At 48.9% G+C, this 18,639-nt stretch overlaps 1 protein-coding gene across 1 annotated transcript; it reads right to left on the reverse strand.

Annotated features, from left to right (window-relative positions):
• Positions 1-692: 692 nt before the first annotated feature.
• Positions 693-15,219, reverse strand: LOC104642216 (alpha-fetoprotein). The gene is made up of 16 exons (XM_075750695.1): positions 15,192-15,219; positions 14,837-14,907; positions 14,205-14,331; positions 12,686-12,746; positions 12,318-12,453; positions 11,561-11,763; positions 10,863-11,010; positions 10,123-10,220; positions 9,612-9,741; positions 8,743-8,957; positions 7,667-7,799; positions 6,957-7,054; positions 5,635-5,773; positions 4,637-4,860; positions 3,620-3,752; positions 693-2,656 (listed from the first exon to the last, which is right to left on the reverse strand). The coding sequence occupies exons 1-16, from the start codon at positions 15,217-15,219 to the stop codon at positions 2,612-2,614; spliced, it is 1,989 nt and encodes a 662-aa protein (XP_075606810.1). The 3' UTR covers positions 693-2,611.
• Between the last annotated feature and the right edge of the window lie 3,420 nt (positions 15,220-18,639).

Genomic DNA, 18,639 nt, shown 5'->3' on the forward strand with positions numbered 1-18,639 from the left:
AATACTTGAGCCTGTTTTATTTCACTTGTCCTGCTGAATTGGGACTGAAAGATGCTGGAATACAACTGTGGAAGATGGCACAGCTTGGCTGGAGCCCGCTGCGTGGGAAGGGCCAGCGAAACAAAGCTGCCGGTGGTAGTTCTGTGCGAACGCGGGGCCCAAATGAATCGTTTCAGACAAATACAGCTGAGCAGGGGAAGAATTTATTGCAAAGCATTATTGTATATTTGAGGTAACACAGCGAGGAAAAGCAGGGGTGAGAGAGGAAATGGGGGTTGCTTTTCAATTCAGAGCCTGTGCCCTTGTTCACTATAAAGACAGCAATTAGAGTACATAGCCTACCCGAATTGGTACTACCGTGCTACCTTGTGAGAAACATCCAAAGTCATCACGGGATTTTTTTTTTTTTTTTTTTTAAAAAGCTGAAAACCAGAACTACCCCCCAAATTCCGCAAGACTGATCTTCATCAGAACATAAAATCTTGAGGAAAACACAGTGCTGAGAGAAGCCCAAGATGGCCATGCAGTTGTTGTTTTGGTACTGCAACCATCCCTGGTACCTGGGCAGAGAGCATTGGATATTTGTGTCTCTCGGCTCCCCCCGTTTCCCAGCGAGTCGATCCCGGCGCTTTGCTCCCCTTACCGGGCACTGACGGGCTGCTCTTTGTCCTGGCATCGCTCTGTTTGGGGATACGAAGATTTCCAAGTTCCTGCAGCCTTTTTTACTAAACCAGGCAACCCCAATCCATTTCAGCTTTCCTTTTCGTCTTTCCTGGATCCTTGCTACCCTTGTTCTCTTTTTAGCGAAATGCTTTCCGGAGGTGAGGTACCCAACATCTGCCCTAACGCTCCAGCCAACTCCTTACCAGAGGTGAGGGAAAGGAAACCGTGACACGTGTGTTACCTGGCTTGTTCTCCTGCTTGATCTGCTGCTCTGCCTATGCCCCGGGTGCGCAAGCCCAAAGTCAGACTTTAATTAGCAGCAAACCACGAGTGACTCTTCGTCAGCTTATGATTTGCTCTAACTGCGTTGTTATCCGCACAGCTCCCTAAGGAGCACTTTTGCTGGACTGAAATGATGCAGCTGCTTCCTCGTTCCAATGTCGTACCTTACGCTGGGTCTCACAGAACATAGCTGGTTTCTTCTAGGCTGTTTCTCTAATTTGTCGAGATAATTTTGACGTTTAAAATGTTGCTAAGGGATTTGCAACGGTGTGTCTCCATCTTGCTGTCAGCCGCTAATCTAATGAATGGGTTTTCTTCTCGTTACCTATATCCTAATGAAAATATTGCCTAGCAGTAAATACAGGATGGATTCCCATGGGACTCGGTTTAGTCAACCTCTTCAATCTGGCTCTGAAACCTCCTTTCTGACGGTGATACTTTAGGCTGGGTTTGCATTTTATAAGACCTTTTTATGGGCAAGGTTTCTTTACCTTACAGGTGTTTTGAAACGCTCCTAGGATAACTACTGCTAGGTACCTCCACCGAAAGAATCCGATACCGCGGTGTCTCTTCCTTCGAGCCAAAGGTTTCCCGGACAAATACCTCTTCCTTCTAGTAGTGTTTTTGTCATACGATTTTTAACATGTCATCTAATTTCTTTTAATATGAAAAGACAGTAAAACCCCAAAAGCTGTTTTTGTGTCAGACCACTTGGTGTGTGGATTTGGTGCTTGCTGTAAACATTCCTCCGCTGACCAGGAGCTTCGGCAGTTTGCGTTCTGTCCTTTCCGTGACGTTTTGCTCATTTTTCTTCTTTCTCACCCTCTTTGGGATGCCCAAGATAATGTTTTTCTGTGCTTAAAGGCAACTTTATAACTCCCCTAAAGCAGCCCGTATTAGTGAGTGCGTGTGCTGTATTTCAAGGATAGTGCTATAAAAATGCAAAAATGATTATTTGCTGATTGAAGAACAATTTAGAAGTGGTTACAGGCAGATTTTCTTAATTTGATCTACTTTGCATTTATGTTTTGTAAGCTTAAGATTTAAAATGCCTTTCTTTTGGTGGCTATGGCTATTTGGTACCAGTAAAATAATATTCCATAACGAAAGATAGCAGCCACACTTAAACCGTGAATTTCCATCCATTTAACTTGTTCTTCCGCTGGATTTCTTTAAGGTGATGCATCCTCTCGCTGGACTTAAACTGGCTTAAATTATCTGGTTTGGTTTAAATTTTACATATCCTTGATCATTTTGAATCAAAGCGGGAAGAGCCAGAGATGAAGTTTGCGTCCGAGTTTCTCCCTGTCTGGCTAAAATGGACAAACACGTTTAGTTTTCAGATGAGCCGAGCTTTGCGAGCAGACCAGGTTCAGGGTTCCTCAGCTCAGCGGGTTCTACGCGCAAAGGCGACGTTTTATTTGGAGACGCCTCTGTTACCTTGTTCCCAGCGGCAGATGGGACGGTGGCAGAACCGTAGCTGGTGTAAACCGTCACGACTTCATTAGGTTTGCGGGGGAAGAGCCACAAGGTAGTTTTCTCCCCTGTGCCAAATCATACGTTCCTGTTTATACTTCACGGACGTTTAGAGAAGAGATGCTCACCGTTAAGTTTGTGTCAGTTCCTGTCATTCAGCAAGTGTCTGCCAATATGCTCTGCCCGCTCTTTATGCTGACAACATTTTTTCACTTCTTTTGATAAGTTCCGGACCCTGAAAAAAGAGCAAAATATCTATGAGCAGCAGAGTCAGGAAGATGCTGTACTTGTGAACCGGATAAATGGGTATGGAGCAGTGGGTAATGTTTTATAATCTTCGCAAGTTGTGTATAAACTCCATGTGTGCAGAGTGTATATACAAATATCACTACGTTTAATATACGTTTTGCTTTTACTGTTCAGCTCCGATTGCCTGAGAAGATTTGGCCTTTGTGAGAAAAATACTGAAATACAGTTCTATTAGGAAGAGCTAGCAGAACGCTGCTTCGCAGATAGGCTCTTTGGTGTGTTCAGAGATGGAAATTTCCTGTTCATATAGAAGAGAGCATTTTCTGTATTTTATCATTTAAAGCAAAGCAAGGCAAAGATGTCGGAAAAGAGAGAGCAAGGCTCGAGGGTTGTGGATGGTTTGTTAAAGTTCAGTTAAGGAATATCGAGGAGAGAGACACGAGAAGAGGCAAAAGCAGATTTACTGGAGGGAAAAGAGAAGCCGCAGTAGCTCTGCGGCGTGACGTTCAGTGAGCTCGGAATAACATAGGAAAGACAAGAGGGAAACAGAGGGAGGGAGAATAAATGGGGAAAACGCTTTGACTTAAAATGTGAATATATCCTTCCTCTCCTTCCTGTTGCAGAGGAACTTTTCAAGAGAAATTCCATTGAGAACTGTTAGCCGGGGAAAGGCCGTTGCCCGTAGCCTTCACCAGCGCGAGTCCCAGGGACTCTGCGGGAGCAAGAGATGGAGCTGAGCTCTGTATCTCTCGGCGGCTGCACAGAAACACAAGACTAATTCGAGCAGTTGTGATCACGCAGCTGGCACGCATACCTGCCTGTGCAGGCAATACAGTTTGCCTTTGGAAATGTAACTGCATTTCTGGCCAGCCAGGCTTTGCTTTCGCTGCTTAATGCAGAAACGTTCCCGTTTTGATTCAGAACGTACGGGTGAAGGCAGAACCGGTACCTCTTTGGCGAAACACGCCTCGCGGTCGTCATCTCTGCAGCACCGTTCCCTCATGGCAGCGAAGGCCGCCGTGACGGAGGTCAGCTGCTCCTGCGTGATCTGGGGCTTGTATTTGATGAGGTTGATCAGCATTCTGCAAGAAAAGCAAAGCAAGCCCTGTGAGGCTGGGAGGCAAGCACAGGGCTTACGAAGCATTTCTCAAACGCTGCTCCTGCAAAGTCCCTCTTCTGTGGCTGCCCGCGTCCTTTCTAGACCTTTGTCACTTTACTCACCACCCAGATCCGTATTTGCAGCAGGGAGCAAGCGTGCGCCCCGTTCCCCTGTGAAATGAACTCCCACGGCTCTGTTTTGGAGTTGCTCCACCGTGAATCTCCATGAACGAGCCGTGCAGGTGGTTTACGTGCTGTGCACCGCTCCAGGGGATCCAGGACCCGGTGGGTTCAGCACAGCACAAGCAATGGCCACAGAGGTTTTCTTTTTTTTGCAGTGACTCGGAGGGGGGGTGTGTCTGGCACACGAGCTTTCTCTGGCCAAGGCAACCCAACACCGGAGCTTCTCAGAGACTGGGGGAGTGCACAGAATGAGGGAAAACATGCGGGCTGTCCCGTTCTGGGAAAGGAGCCCTGGTGAAGCCACAGGGGTCACGCAGCACTTTGGGCAGGAGCTCCCTCGTTCTCCTGGCAGGGACGGTGCGGGGCACGTCCGTCAGACCCAGCTGCGGCACCTCTTGCTTCCGCTCGGGCGGTGTGTGTGCCGGGGCAGCTACCGCCTCGGAAAACGACTTTCTTCTCATCTCAGGCAAGACGATAAAGGTCGAACCAGACAGCAGAAGAAACGGGGTCTGGCGTGAGAGGCGCGAAACAGAGCTTGGAAGAGGGGTTGAGGGGCGTAGGGCTGGTTTGCCAGCGGCGTATTGCAGACCGAGGCGGGTAGACAGAGAGGACAAGTAAAGGCGAGCGTTGCCAGGGTGAGAATAAGAAACACGGGGGTGAGGCAGTAAAGCAGGACGTGTCTTACTCCTGCTTCTTGTGCTGCAACTTTTCCTCCTCGGTCGTACACAAGTCTTCACGGAAAGTGAAGAGACCCGGAGTCAACGACAAGGGCACGTAATGCTCATCCACTTCTAGTTTCCCCAGGCACGGCCTCCTGAGAGCGTAGGAGCTGCTGCAGCAGTGGCAAACCCCGGGGTTTATAGGATCCGTCAGGTGTCTTCTGCATATCTCGCCCAGCACGAGATCCAGCTGTACCGGGACAAGTGAAAAAAACAATTTTACATTATTTTTTCCTTTTCAAAAATCCCTGAAATGCCTGCTGCTCTTAGTAAAGTTATAAAAAATAACTGAGAATTTAAATTAAACCTTGTTTGTAAGACAGGTAACGGTTTATATTTCTATCGACCGCTGACTTTTGTCAGCGCAAAAATGGCTGGGATTTTTCAGAATAAATATGTATGTGCAATTTTAGGGGCTGTCCTTTGCGCACAGAAATGATGCGATTTCTTCATAAAGCCATCCCTGCGTTTGATTTGTTCTCATCAGCAGGGTTTCTGCGGGCGCGCTGGGCTGTTTGCACACGCGATGCTGTACCCGGGGTGGCTGCAGGGCAGGCTGAAGCTTTTTAACTGCTTTTCCTCGCGGGCCTGGAGCAGTGTCCCGGAAGAGCTGTACAGACCCGCTCCTGTTCAGAGAGCGCTGCCGGCACCTCGGCAGGCTGAACGCGGATGAGAGAGCTCGAGCTTCAGAGGGAACGGGGTCGGGCTGCTTGCGCTGCCTGTGACTGCCTAGTGCTAACCTGACCGTTTCCTGATCCTCCTCGAGTTTAATTCGAGCTTTAACTTTGACGATGCCGAGTTACGCTTGCTTCGGCATCGAAGTACGTCTTCGGGCCAGCTCAGCAGCTCCGTGAAGATTGTTCTCATTTACCTTGACTCCAAGCTCTCAGACCCTGCTGGCAGCGGCAGTTGTGGCAGAGTTTCAAGAACAAGTGGGACCAAGATACGGAAGAAAAATACTCACGTTTTCCTCGGCACAAGGCAGGAGCTTCTCCTGGCTTAACTGGCAGCATTTGGAGCCGATGGCAGTCATTTCCTTGGTGAATTTTATCAGCTCTGCGGATGTCAGCTGAGGCATCTTCTTGGTGAAGCTCATGAGGAGCCTGAAATGATAATGTAGTTGATATCGGTGTTTTCATTCCACCAGGCAGCAGTGAGCGAGGCACTGCCTTCGCACGCCTGAACCTGCAGCCGGACCCCACGGAACACGAGGGCAGGATCGAGCCCGGGGGTTACGGACTCGCGTGGGCAGGCGTAAGCGTGCTCTGGTTGTTTGACCTCTCTCCTTTTCCTGACCAGCCTCTTACCACGTTAAACAAATAACATTCATGACAGTAGTGCCAGTTCCGTGTTGGTGGGCCCTCTTACCAGGTGGTACCTACGCTTTTCCCGTGTTAGGCATTTCCCTGGGAGCCTAGGGAGGTTGCCTAAGAGCAAAGTTGAACTCGAGTGACTTCTTGGCAGATGAGATGAGGACAGTATATAAGCTTAAAAAAATTCACCTGTTTTTTTCTTTTTAAAAACCTGAGCTTATTAACCATCATGGCCAGGAAAGCCTTAACAACTGATAGCGCCGGCAGAAGCGGCCCACCAGGTTTGTTGGAAACTTCCAGTTCCAAAGGTCTTTTAAAGATCGAACGTGCGCGGGAGTGCAAAAAGCCCAACGTGTCGCCCCAGAGGAGGCTAGCTGAAGCCTGACTTGAAGAATGCAAGCGGTTTAGAGGCTTCATTGCGACCGCCGTCATGCTTTAAGGTAGGCACATGCTTATTAACGTCGCAAATTGGGGCCAGAGGTCCTCCAGGAGGCTTGTGCCTGCATCTTGCTTTTCAGCGTAGTACGTACGGTTCAGCTGGCCCGGCTGCGCTCTGTCTGCCGTAGTTAGATTTTTGTTACGGCTGTTAATGTTTACATCTGCTGCAGGGGCTGGAGAGAGCAAAGTCTTTTGCAAAAGACACGGCAACTGTCTTTTGTTGGCCAAATTTATTGCTCTTAAGTTACAGCTCGCAGCCCAAAACGCAGCTACAAAGCCAGAACATCACAGGAAACACAGGCGGGAGACTGATCAAGTTGTCACTTCACAGATTCATGAGCTGGGTTAAGGAGAGAACTCGTGAGAGGCCAGAACATTGGCTTGGGAAAGAAAAAAAAAATAAAAAAATCCTAGAAGCCGTTGATATATTGGCTCCAATCTTTTAGCCTAGCTGGTTTGACACGCGTGGCTTTACCCCAGCCCGAGTTGTGCCCAGCTGGTCGAGGAGTAAGGTAAGCATATAAGAAAGTTATACTCGTTTTGGAAGTAGTAATCTCCTTTCTCCTTGTAAATGTCACAGCTTGTCTTCATCACACTCTCAGTCTCATAAATGTGTTTCTTCAGTTCTTCCTCCTGAAAAAAAAAGAAATTAATGGGAGGAGTCATTGTATCGGGGGGATGCAGAACGCCCTATCGCTTCATGGTAAGGCCTGGATACCTATAGCTCCCTCTCACCTGGCACCTACCACCTGTGTTTAATTCCATTACAATGCCCTCGTCTGTCTGAAACCCCTATAACCTGCCTGGAGTGATCCATGTCCACCTTCGGTCACCTCGAAATGGTTCTGTATCACCGACGGAAGGCTAGGTTCAGGGACACGGGGCGGCGCCTCGCTTCGGCTATTTGCAACACCGATGCCTTTATCCGAGGCAATAACCCCAAGCGCCTTGCGCACTTGCCAGGGGCAGCCGGCAATGCCGGGAAGCCCGGCCGGGAGAGGGGCGCACGGAAACGTCAGCTCCGTCCCTTTCCCCGGCATCCCTGGCTGTCCGTGTTGAATTGCTTCGCCAGTGATGACTGCGAAAGCTCTCTTGATGCTTTTTCCATCTGGGAATCGCTCGGGCCTGGTAATATTTGCTGGGTTTGTTACAGGCGCCGCGGGTACTCGCTCCAGACCCGGAGCAGGGACGTCCGCGGTTTGGCCGGAACCCGTCGCGTGTTGTGTGAAGCCCGGTGGCACCCACCCCTCTGCTGCAGCAGTCGTCTGGAGCACCGGGTTTGCAGCACTCTGCCAGTAGGTCCTCGTATCCTTTTCCAATTCTTAAAAGCATTTGAGCGGAGAATTCAGGGTGTCTCCTGGAATACTCGTACAGAAACCTGCAATACGAGGAGTATCAGGAATTAGAGATAAGCCACAACAACTGCCTGCAAGAGGCCGGGGGGGCGGTAAGGACAGCGGGGGTGCTTTGGGGATGGTTTTGTCTGACGTCCGGCGGAACACGGAGGATTTCAAAGCATCTCAGCCCGGGACTGAACCTGAACACAACGCGGCTGACTGAGCACAGCGCTGCCTGAGCGAGTCCCGTCCATCCCACAGTCCCAGCCCAGCGTCAGCTCGGGTCAAGCACGGTCGTGGCTTGTGGGGCTTGGGGTTTTGCTCTTTTTTTAATGCTGTCTAAATGATAGTGAAGGAATTTCCAGTAACAGACCTATTTCTCAGCAGACGCTGACAAGATGAGCTCTACAGACGCAGTCACCCCGCACACCAGCCGTGCCCAATCCATTAGCTGCGCTTTCCCAAGTGGAAGCGATGTACGTGACTGGAAGTGAATTCTCTGCCTTGGGACTCGATGCTGTTTCTGTTGCAGCCTGTGACGTTCTTGCCCAAGGTTACTACAGGTAGGATCAGGGCTTCGTGGCACAGAGGAACATGGCAGGAACAGAAACGGACCGATCCTGTTTGAACCCAGACACCAGTCTGGCTTAACCAAGCGGGTTTGAACTCCCGCCGAAGAGCGGACCAAAGCTGTGTTTCGGGCCTGAGGCGGGAACCGGTAGCACCTAAATTTCACACGTTGTCTCTTCAGTTTTGTCACTGACACAACAGTCGTGCCCTGTTCTGCGTTTGTTCCCGTGCCACGCTTTCCAGGGTCGAGCGGAGTTTTGCTGAGACCCGCTTGCACGGTGCCCCATGCCCATACACTCACGGGGCAGACGGCTCCGAGCTGGGGTCTGAGCTGGGCTTCAGCGGCCAGAGCGGCACCTTTCGCCCCCAATATCGAAACAGCAACAGCGAGGAGCAGCGGAAGACCCGCGTTACCTGGCTACGTGTGTGTCTTTCTCCTGGGCAAAGCGGTCACATATTCCTTTGTCTTCTATAAACTCTCTGACGCGGGGCGACAGGTCTGCAGGTTTGTCGTCGTTTTCTGCATTAACTATGCATTCGCTTCTTTGTAACAGAGGCTTTTCACAGCACTTCTTAATTTTACTTGATATGATGTCGTGGTTGGTGCAGACATAGTGTAGAATCTCTTCCTGGAAAGCAAAAAAGGGAAGGAAGGGCATTTTACCAGATTTTGGTGGTCGGTTTGTTGTTGGTTTGGGGGGTTTGGGGTTTGTTTTTTTCCTTCTCAGTGTTTTTAATCTCCATTTTACAGACAGAGAAGGTGACTCCCGCAGAGCGGAGGTGCCTGGCCCAGGCTGTGCATCTGGCAGAACAGGGAACGCGGCCGCAGCCCCTTGCTTGCCGTTTGATCGGCACTACCGGGTGAGCACCGCACCCGGAGGTCCGTGGTGTGGCCGGACGCCAGAGGCAGGCGGTGAGATCGATGGGCTTGGGACGTTAGAAGAAGGCAGAGGACGGGGGACGGGCAGATACTGTGCTCTGCCAAAAGTCGCGCAGAAAATGCACGGCACAGCCGGGAGCTGCAACCACATCTGCTGAAGCAGTGTGAGGTCATTTTAGTCACAAAGCGATTGTTCTGCCCGTCTCGATGACTTCACGCCAGGAAAAGTGAACTGGGAAAATCAACCAGGTTTTTAGAGTGAAGAGTTAAACTCCAGGTTTGGACAGCAATCATCAGAGCACAGGAGGAAAAAAAACCCCAAGCAAACAAACAAACTGAAAACAGCAGCAACAACAAAATGCATTGAAATTCTGCAAACACAGAGATACGAAATGAGTTTTACCCTGTCGTGCATGCACTCCAGCATGTCTCCACGACAGCAGTCCTTGTGCATGTTAGCAACATCCATCACAAGTTTGTTAATGGTAACAAAATCAGCTTTAGGGAATTTTTGACTTATCTGAGCAAGTTTCCTACAACAAAGAAAAACAGTTATTGTTTATATTCACGGTGTGAGACTGTGATAGCTGTCCTTTGGGGCGGGGGGGGTGTGGAATCCAAACTGCTCAGGAATGGCCTCTCCCTGCTCCCAGTGAAGTTTACAAATAACCGTCCCTTGAAGCCAGTAGCTGAGATTTTCAGAGTTATCTAAGGGTCCTGTAAGGATTTCGGTGCAAAGTGGCGGGACGCAATGTGGCAGGGGAGCAGGAAATTACAGGAGCATCCTCGTGTCAAAACCGGTTAGGAGCGACGAGTTGGGGTCACTGCACCGTGTGCAGGTGCGGAGCCACCCACAGCTACGTGCGACACCTACGCTTTGTTGCAAAATCACGATAAACCTGGGGAAGACCCACAGAGCCTTTAAGGTCCTTTCTCCAAACTTCTTCAAGATTCCGCACGTGTGTTCCTGCCTCAGGCCATCTTCTCTGACCGGCTTCAGCACCTTCGGTGTCTGGTGGAAAGAAGATGCAGACCATCAGGGTGGAAGGAAAGAAAACGCTTTACACTAAAACTCCTGCGGCGACCGTTTTTTATGTGAACTACCTGTTGTGCTTGCTATTTAGACACCGGCATTTATTAAGAGTTCTGTGAGAAGAAACCAGAACCCTTTTGGATAATAGTTCAGTGTTTTTAGCGCAGGGGAAGAAATCGTCATCTGGGAGCTCCACGGCTGGCTTTAAACCGCACCGTCACTCGCAGCCCAGCTATGCTGTGTGAAAGGCACGTTCAGCCGTTCGGCAAAGGCAGGCTCTCCATCCTTATTTTCCACCGCTACAGGCAGTTTGCTCTGAGTTTCTGACACTGGTGACGTGCAGGGCACGACTGTGCTGCAAGCGCTCGGCCGAGCGGGAGATGGAAGCTGTAATGCTCCGTCAGACCAACGCCCCAAAGTCGGGCATTTTCATTTAGGAGCTCAAGCTACGATTCGACAGAGCGTTGAAGTCTGGTGTCAGCTGGACTTTAACAAGGTGAATTCTAATATCAGGTTCCGATGCTGAAAAAGCAATGCCTGACATCTCTGCTCTGGTATTTGCTGAGCTACGGGAAAGTCCCGGGTTGCACCCGAACAAACTAAACGCCTGCGGTGGATTACCTGTCTCCGAAAGCATTCCCCCAGGTTGTGAGCAGGGGCTTCGGCACCTCCACAGCAGTTCTTCACCATCTCGTCGTACCGGAGAGCGACAGAAAGGATTGTTGGGGCGTAGAGGAAAGGATGCCTTCTGGAAACCTCATAGATGAAACTAGAACTGAGAGAGAAATGCCTTTAGTCTCGGAGTAAGGCCCTACACGCAGGGAGCAACGGTGTTACTGTGGCATCTGCCACGTATTAAAATGATAGCTGCTAAAAGCGACTGCTCTCCTGCCGTAACGACAAGCTGTGCAGGGCGGTGTTTATCTTGGAAAATTCTAACGGGGCGGACGTTTTCCTGGAAATTGAAGTCTCGAATCCTGCCAGTTCTGGCTTAGAGGCAGCAAATCTCCTCCTTGACTTTTAAGGACTAACGGGAAGCCTTTGGTTTCAGACAAGTTCTTCACATAGACTACAATAACGTGGGCCGGATCCTTTGTCATTTGGACCTATAGCCAAAGCAGGAGGTGCCAGAACAGGCGCTTCGCATAATGAGAACTCCAGCTAGATGAATTATGGAAAAAAAAATTCACGTTAGGAAGAACAAGGAGTACGAGATTACAGGGACTCTCAGGCTGAGCTTTTTGGTTGATACTGCGTTTGCTGTCTCCGGGCTCAGAACTGTCATATCTAGGCAACGAATCTATGATTTATTTACTTACTATCTTGTTAATGGCTGTTGCTGCTGTGAATGATTTTTGCAGGCAGCTTCAGCATCTGGCCTTTCAGAAGGAGAAACGAACCCTCTGGATGAATTTTTAAGGGAGAGGAAGCAGTCATTTCTTTCGGGATCCTTTTTAGCACAGCAGTCTGCAAACCCGGGAAGATTTTCCTCCTGGCATATTGTATCGAGGAAAATCCTGTCCTGTGAAAAATTAGAAGTTAATTTGTGTGCGGATTCCGTTTTACTCCTGTGAGCAATCGGAGGCCTCAGGGTTTGTTTCAGTGCGTCCAACAGATCAGAAATGTGCCGTAACACGGACTCACGTTCACGTTCCACGATTCGCTCTGCCAGCTCCACAAGCGTCTTGCAGCAGGCACCATCAAAAAAGAGCAACGTGAGTTAACGGAGTGGAGCAAATGCCTCTAAAGACCATATTTGCTAGAAATATCTAATTTGGCTTCTGAATTTTGTTGCCCCAGCCATGAAAGCTTAACTTTCTGAACAGCTCTTAGAAAGATACAGGTCGAGGATCCTGTGCTATTGGGGCGGGGGGAATCTATAAAGCATCATTTATCTTGAGATGCTTTATAGATGGGAGGCTGGAGAGCGAGTCATTAAGGCCAAACACACATACAGGAGGAAGCCAAGTCTCTCAATCCTGTATTCATGCCTCTTGGAACAATGCATACCAGGGCTCTGAAATTACAAGTCACTTCTGAAAAGGCTCGCCACATTAGGAGCGTAAGCGTGCTTACCAAGGGCTTCAGACAATCCGGGCTGTCGCTGGCAGCAGCAGCACACCTTTTGGCAAGGCCGGTGACATCTTCAGCCATTTCGACGGCTTTGCCAAGCGTGCCTCCTTGCACGTACTGAGCAAACATGATCATGGCACTACGAGAAGAACACACAGCGTTAAACCTGTTCCTGGCTCCCTAAAAAAAACCAAAAAAACCAAAAAACCCCCCAATTCTTTAACTTTCACACGTGAGACAGTAAGAGGATCCGCATCGCCCCTGGCTGGCAGGATGGGCGTTGGACTCGCCGGGCATGTACATTTCCAAACCGCACAAGGATGTTCAGCGGCAGCAAATTTGCAAGTAGACGCTTTACCTGGACAACTTACATGGCTTTAAAATTATTCTCCTGCAGCTGAGAAAAACGTTGCCCAATGCTGGTTTTTCCCTCTGAAAAACAAGACAATTGAATAAAAAATGTTTACTAAATGCTTCATCAAATACTTTTTTTTTTTCAGTACCGGAGTACTGGAGGAAAATAATTCGGTGCCTGGGGTAGTAGCATGGGGAGCAGGAAGGCGTAAGCTTGAACTTCCTATCTGACTTAAGCATGAGGATGTGAAACTGTTTCTGACCGACAACACCGTAGGGCCAATATCATTCCCCTGCCTAGCTCCAGTGTTGCGGGGAGGAACACGCTAAAACCCGGAGGGCTGTCAGCGAGTTTGGTGATGCGCTTCCCGTGATTAAATAAGCACCTTACGAAACACCTTTTCGCCCTGCCGCAGCTAGTTAAAGGTGCGCTTGGCCACTCTTTAGCTACGGATGAAGGATTTCCTGTGTGGAAAACATGGGATAAATTGAGGACTGCGTTGGCAGGCAAAGCTCCTCAGAAATTCAGAGCTGCATCCTTCTGTCTGCGGTGGGAACGGGCCCAGAGGAAATCAAGCGTGTCCAATGTCTGTGAAGAACCTGTGCAAACATTTTTCCTTTGCCACTGGGCCTGTATGAATGGGCAAACCTAAATGCAATCATTTCTTGAGTTCCTAGTTTGTCAGAGAATGTTCTGAGAGATTTGTTTTAGAATAAGGGGCCTGTTCCCACATCAGGATGCTACCGTCTCACCCTTGTGTCGGTAGGGCTGAGATCAAACGAATCACAGAAATAAGCTGGCTTCTCCTCTGAGTAATGGGAGGGTGTCAGCTGAGATGACAATGATGTGAGACAAATAACACAAACATCGGCTGTTTCACACCGTTGGGCAATTTAGTGCATTTGGGAAAGAGGAAAAAAAAATTGACTAATGATAGCAATATGTAATGTGGAAGAAGCATCTGAACAGCACGCTCTCGGAGGTGTTCAGTCGTCTCACGTTAGGCGCTGAACCTCAGTGAGAAGCGCGGTCACTGTAGGCTCCCTCGGTAGCTGGCAAAGGGAGCGTAGGTCCCCTCCGAAGGACCGCACCGAGTGATGGTGTAAGGCGGCGGATCGGAACGGCCACCTGGAGCTAGCATCCCTCTGGGGAACTCTGTCTCGCTTCCTCGTGGGCACGGAGGGAGGCTGGAATAACCACAGGCTTTACTTCAGCAGGTTTTGGGGGCCTAAAATCAGTGGCCCCACCACATCCCTCTGGATTAAATTGCCCTGGAGGACTCTTCCTCTCAGCAACCACCGGCCGTCCTGCACGCTGCACAGATTCTCAAGCCGCTAAGGAGCAACAGCTTAGATGGTGGATCACAAAACAATTATACAGACACGATTTTGTTCTATACCTTTGACGCATAAGAAAATAAATTCCCACATAGAACTGGCAGTGGCAAAGCGCGGTACCAAATAACCGCGAATGCGAAGCGGCAGCCGTCGGTATTATACAAAAGAACAGAGTAAAAATACGAGATATATTCTTACCTGTGTCCCAGTAACTTCTAGGCAGGGCTTTGACTACAGTGAGGCTCACCAATAAACTAACATAAATTATTGTTTTCCGAGTCATACTGTCAGATTTTGGCAGGGGCCTGGGGTGAGCTCGGTTCATCTGTGAAAGGCAGAAAGAATTAAGAGGAAAGAGTTACTTTTATACTCTCCCGAACGATTTCTGGTTAATCAAAACCCTTTTACTGTCATATATAACATTAGCCCTTTTGGAATATTCCCACAATAATTAGACATGCCGTTATTTGCTCAGTACGATGAACCGACCGGCTAGTTGCAAAGAAAGGACCTTGGAGATACTTTTTTTTTTTTTCTTGAAATTTAGACAAATAGACATTTTTAACTTATCTCACTTCAAACAAGAAGTTTAAACACTCCTTGGGCTTTTTATTGTGCATACCGATCTCACCTACTTAGACATTTGTTCAAAGGTGATGGCTGCACAGAAGATGCCTTCGTAACACATTGTTGATGGGAAAATCCCAAGTTCAGCTGTTAACCTGACCTTTCGGCAGCCCTCCTCGCTGTATCTCTTGCTCCCAGCTCCCAAGGCGGCATGGCGAAAAGGCTGAATTTAGCACCCCCTACAATATTTTTGCAGTGTTAACAATTATCGTCAAAATGTCTCTGAATTTTGAAACAAAATCAACTCCGAAACTGTAGAATGAAGGTAAAAGTTGCAGTTAATACAGTTATTTTATTGACTTTTTAAAAAGTATGCTGTAAGCATCAGCACGATGAAAACGACAAATTTTTTGAGAAAGAATGGCTTTGGAGAGCCACAGGTATTAGTAACAAAGAGGTAGGTGGGCAAGGATGCTTGTCTTTGGTCTGAAGGAAGAGGCAAAGACAGAGCTTTTTCTTTCTTTAGAGAGAAAATGGCAATTCTCCTTGTTCTGTGCTGCAGAAGACGAGGGGGGCTGTTTGTTATCACGTGAGATGGTATCAAAAGGAACAAGTGTTCTGAGTGGGAAGATGCGAGCACGGTCATCAGAGCAGGAGATCTGAAATCTAAGGTGAAACCCCACCTGCGGAGGGGGACCCAAATAAGCTCTGTCACACTGTTGACTAAAAAGCCCTATAGGAAACAGAGAACCCTGCTCCAAAGAACCAGGTCTGGAGGTTGCGGACTGTACTTCTACATATACGATCCTCATTATGTCTGCAGGAGCAGATCAGAGAAAGCTTTTGTCATCCAGCTGTTTCCAAAAGTCCGATTCCCTTACGCCCTGGGGAGCCAGCGCTCTGCCATCGCTGCTAGCGGCAGATTCGTCCCTCCAGCCCCGGGCTCGGCAGCGTCCTGTGCTGAGGCAGCCGGAGCGGGTCCCCGCGGGGCAACCTGGGTACCGTCGGTGCGTTCCCGCTGCCGCTGCCCAGACGCAGCAGGGAGAGATGCGGAGTGGCCCTCGTTTGCACGAGAACACCTCACTACACCCTCGGTACTATTCAAGTGTGCTATAAATATAAAGGGGGTGGGGGGGTATTATTTGAGGTAGAGCTGCAGTAACAGCCGAGACACAGATGTCAGAGACTGTATAGCAGGTTCTTCCCGGGCCCAGGGGAACGCACTTCAGAGGTTACCTATGCGTAATGCATTGGCCTAATATTTCTGGAAGCTGCGCTTGGCTGCTGAATTTACAATCCTTTCAATTAAATTTCCGCACTGCCCTTTGCCATGCTCAGCAGGATGGTTAACTGCTTTTCACTTTTTTTTTAACTTCCCCCCCCCCCTTTTCACTTTTCTGTGGCAATACTTGCCACTATTGGGGTGGCGATCTGCCTATTTGCAGTGAGCGCTCTCTCCTTTGCAGGAGGCAAGTGGCTGTATAGTATTTCACTGGAAAGAAAGAATGTGGCCAGCACTAGAAATGAGATCAAACAAAGAGCTTAGGTCCTCACAAAGAGTTCCCGTTGTCCTTCAAAAAGTAGGGACACCATGCTGACAGATTCAGTTTTGCACTACTGAGGACCCAGCTGTTTCCAGAACTACTTAGAAACTGTCCTGCAAGGTGCAGATGGAGCTACGGGCAGGTGATTGCCCTCGGCCTGGAGCTGGAATTCCCATCAGGTGGGGATGCTCAGGTCACCCTTGAAATGCTGGGCAGCTGGGCCCCAGAGGCCCTTTGGAGCCCTTTTGCTTGGGGTGTTATGCAGCAGAGAGGTGGGTTAGTTTTTTTACCGGCTATTTCATTTTTTTGTTGATATTCACCAATGCAAGGGGAAGGTGTCTGTGTCTCAGGCTGGTGGATGTTCCTGATAGCCTGCAGTCAGTGATAACTGTGCTCAAACTAGGCGAGCAAAGTGCAAATGTGTGTGCACAGAGCTCAGCTATGTTGTTCCTGTTCTTCTTGAGAGCAGAGTTTGTCACCCCCCCTTTTGCTTGGGTTGGTTTCTTCAGGATTGTATCAATACTCGAATTGTGTTTACTGAAATGGCAGGATGGTGTTTGCTGGTAAGGTAAGCAATGTGTGTGTAGGATTCACTTACATCCACTCTTTGAGGATTGTTGTCAAATCTTGAGCGCTGACTCTAAAAGAAGTAATGTTAGTAGGAAGTTCCCCCACCTGGAAGAGCTCAGCTTCTGCTCAAGTAGTAAGAAGGTTTGTCTTGAAAAATCGGGGCTGCCCTGAGGTGGTGGTTGGAGTTATTTTCCCTGAAAGTAACTGAAGGTACCGGGATACGCTCCCTAAGAGGCATGTCGAAACTTTGTAAAGTGTTTTCTAAACAAACTGCCTTTGCTGTTTGTGTTGTTAGATGGCAGTATTGGGGAGGGAAGCTGGCTGGGCTTCAGCCCGTGATGTGTTTTTGAATGCGTCTTGCTCTGGTTTCCCTCGCTCGGAGAAAGGACTGCCCTGCCACCTCCTTTGGCGGGGTAGGCCCCGCGAACCTATGCCCCCAGCTGAGTTACAGAAGCGATCGGATCGTATTCCAAAGGAAGCAATGCTAATTAGGAAGAGTGACAGTCCTGGCTTGTGTAAACTGGTTCTGCCGAAGGCAATGTAATTATTCCAATTTATGTTACCTGAGAATCTAGGCCAAATTTTACCTTGTTGCAGCTTTATTTTTTTTTTTTTTGCTGGTCGGCTGAGGCACGGGCTGGCCAGAGGGGAGCTGGAAATAGCAGTGAGAGGTAACGTGCTTTTAAAAACTGCAAATGTGTTAGTGTGTAAAAGATAAACTTGTTGTAGTTTCCCACATTCCCTGCAAAGCAAATCGGCCTTTGCTGTAACCGAGACGTCGTTTGCAGTGTTGTAAGCGTCACAAGATGGAGCCCTAGGGACCTGCTGCCCTAAACCCGAGGCCTCCCCGCTTGGGCCTACCGCTGCGCTGAGCAGGAGTATCGCTGCTTTGCAGCTCACAAAAGCTTGATCCATGTCCAATTTAGTCTGTCTTTGTGGGACTGAGCCTGCTGCTTCCTGTGCTCGGTAAAGGCTCGTCAGCCCTGTCTTATCTCACACGTTTTATTTTGGCTTTTCATGGAAGAGAAACACCAAAGATGACCGTGAGAGAATGAGGGGTTGCTGGCGCAGCTCTTCACCGCCTTGTGTAAATAGTTGTGTCCAAAGACACAAGTAAATAAATCCTTAGGTGTGCATGCAGATGGGTTTATGTGCGTGTGTATATATGCATGCGTATATTTAAAAAAATCCTATTTTTTTTAACTCATTACTCTGTCAAGTTTGTAAAGCTGAGGTGGTGATGGATTGCCCTTGAAAAAACTCTTCCACAGGGACTTTCTTTCTGTGGTGTTAAAAACAAAGAATCCAGCTGGTGAGGGGGTGGGTGGGGGCGTGTGGAAAGGGCCTGTGCTGGCTGTCAGGCGTCCAGCACGGACGGTGAGCGTTGTGGCTGGCCCGTCTGCAGGGACCGCGGCTTCCACGTACCCTTGCTGGTCAGGACGTGCACCCGGTCAGAAGGGTGCAGCTTGCGCTTGTTGATCCGCCGAACGCGTTTGCCCCCCGCCGCGGTGGAGAGGGGGGGCGAGGGGCCGCTGAGCACCCCAACCAGCAGACCCTTCTGCCTCAGGGGAGTGAGGAATAATTCCCTGCTACGAAGAGCCAGAGCTTGTCATGACTGGATTTAAAATGAAAGGATTGTTTTAAATGCTAAAAATGCAACAAAGTATGTCTGGTTTGTTTTTGCAGGTTTGCTTTGTTTAGTTTTCTTTAAAACCCTGACCCCTTTCCTCCTCGTCTTCCAGTAATTGCTTTGTGGTTGAATACACAGAATTTTCCCTTGAAAGCCAAAACCATTTCAACTTTTCCATGTTACTCAGTTAGATGCAGATTCCATAAGAAAACTCACTTTGGCAGAACATACTTGAGTCTTGCCTGCAAAATAGGTGATTTTTGACATGGTATTACAGTATTCTTTTGTTCCCCAGCCATGTCTCCTTGTTGATACATTTTGA

This window comes from Balearica regulorum, chromosome 4, assembly GCF_011004875.1.
Source record: "Balearica regulorum gibbericeps isolate bBalReg1 chromosome 4, bBalReg1.pri, whole genome shotgun sequence".
Classification (NCBI taxonomy): Eukaryota; Metazoa; Chordata; class Aves; order Gruiformes; family Gruidae; genus Balearica; species Balearica regulorum.

What these genes read in the sequence shown, in the direction of transcription:
- LOC104642216 (XM_075750695.1), bottom strand. Translation starts at nt 15,219, where the DNA reads ATGACCGTGCTCGCATCTTCCCACTCAG. An exon ending in GGGAATGCTTTCGGAGACAG is followed by an intron (nt 10,221 to 10,862) that starts GTAATCCACCGC and finishes TCTTTCCACCAG; the next exon opens with ACACCGAAGGTGCTGAAGCC. An exon ending in ACGACTGCTGCAGCAGAGGG is followed by an intron (nt 7,055 to 7,666) that starts GTGGGTGCCACC and finishes TTTTTTTTTCAG; the next exon opens with GAGGAAGAACTGAAGAAACA.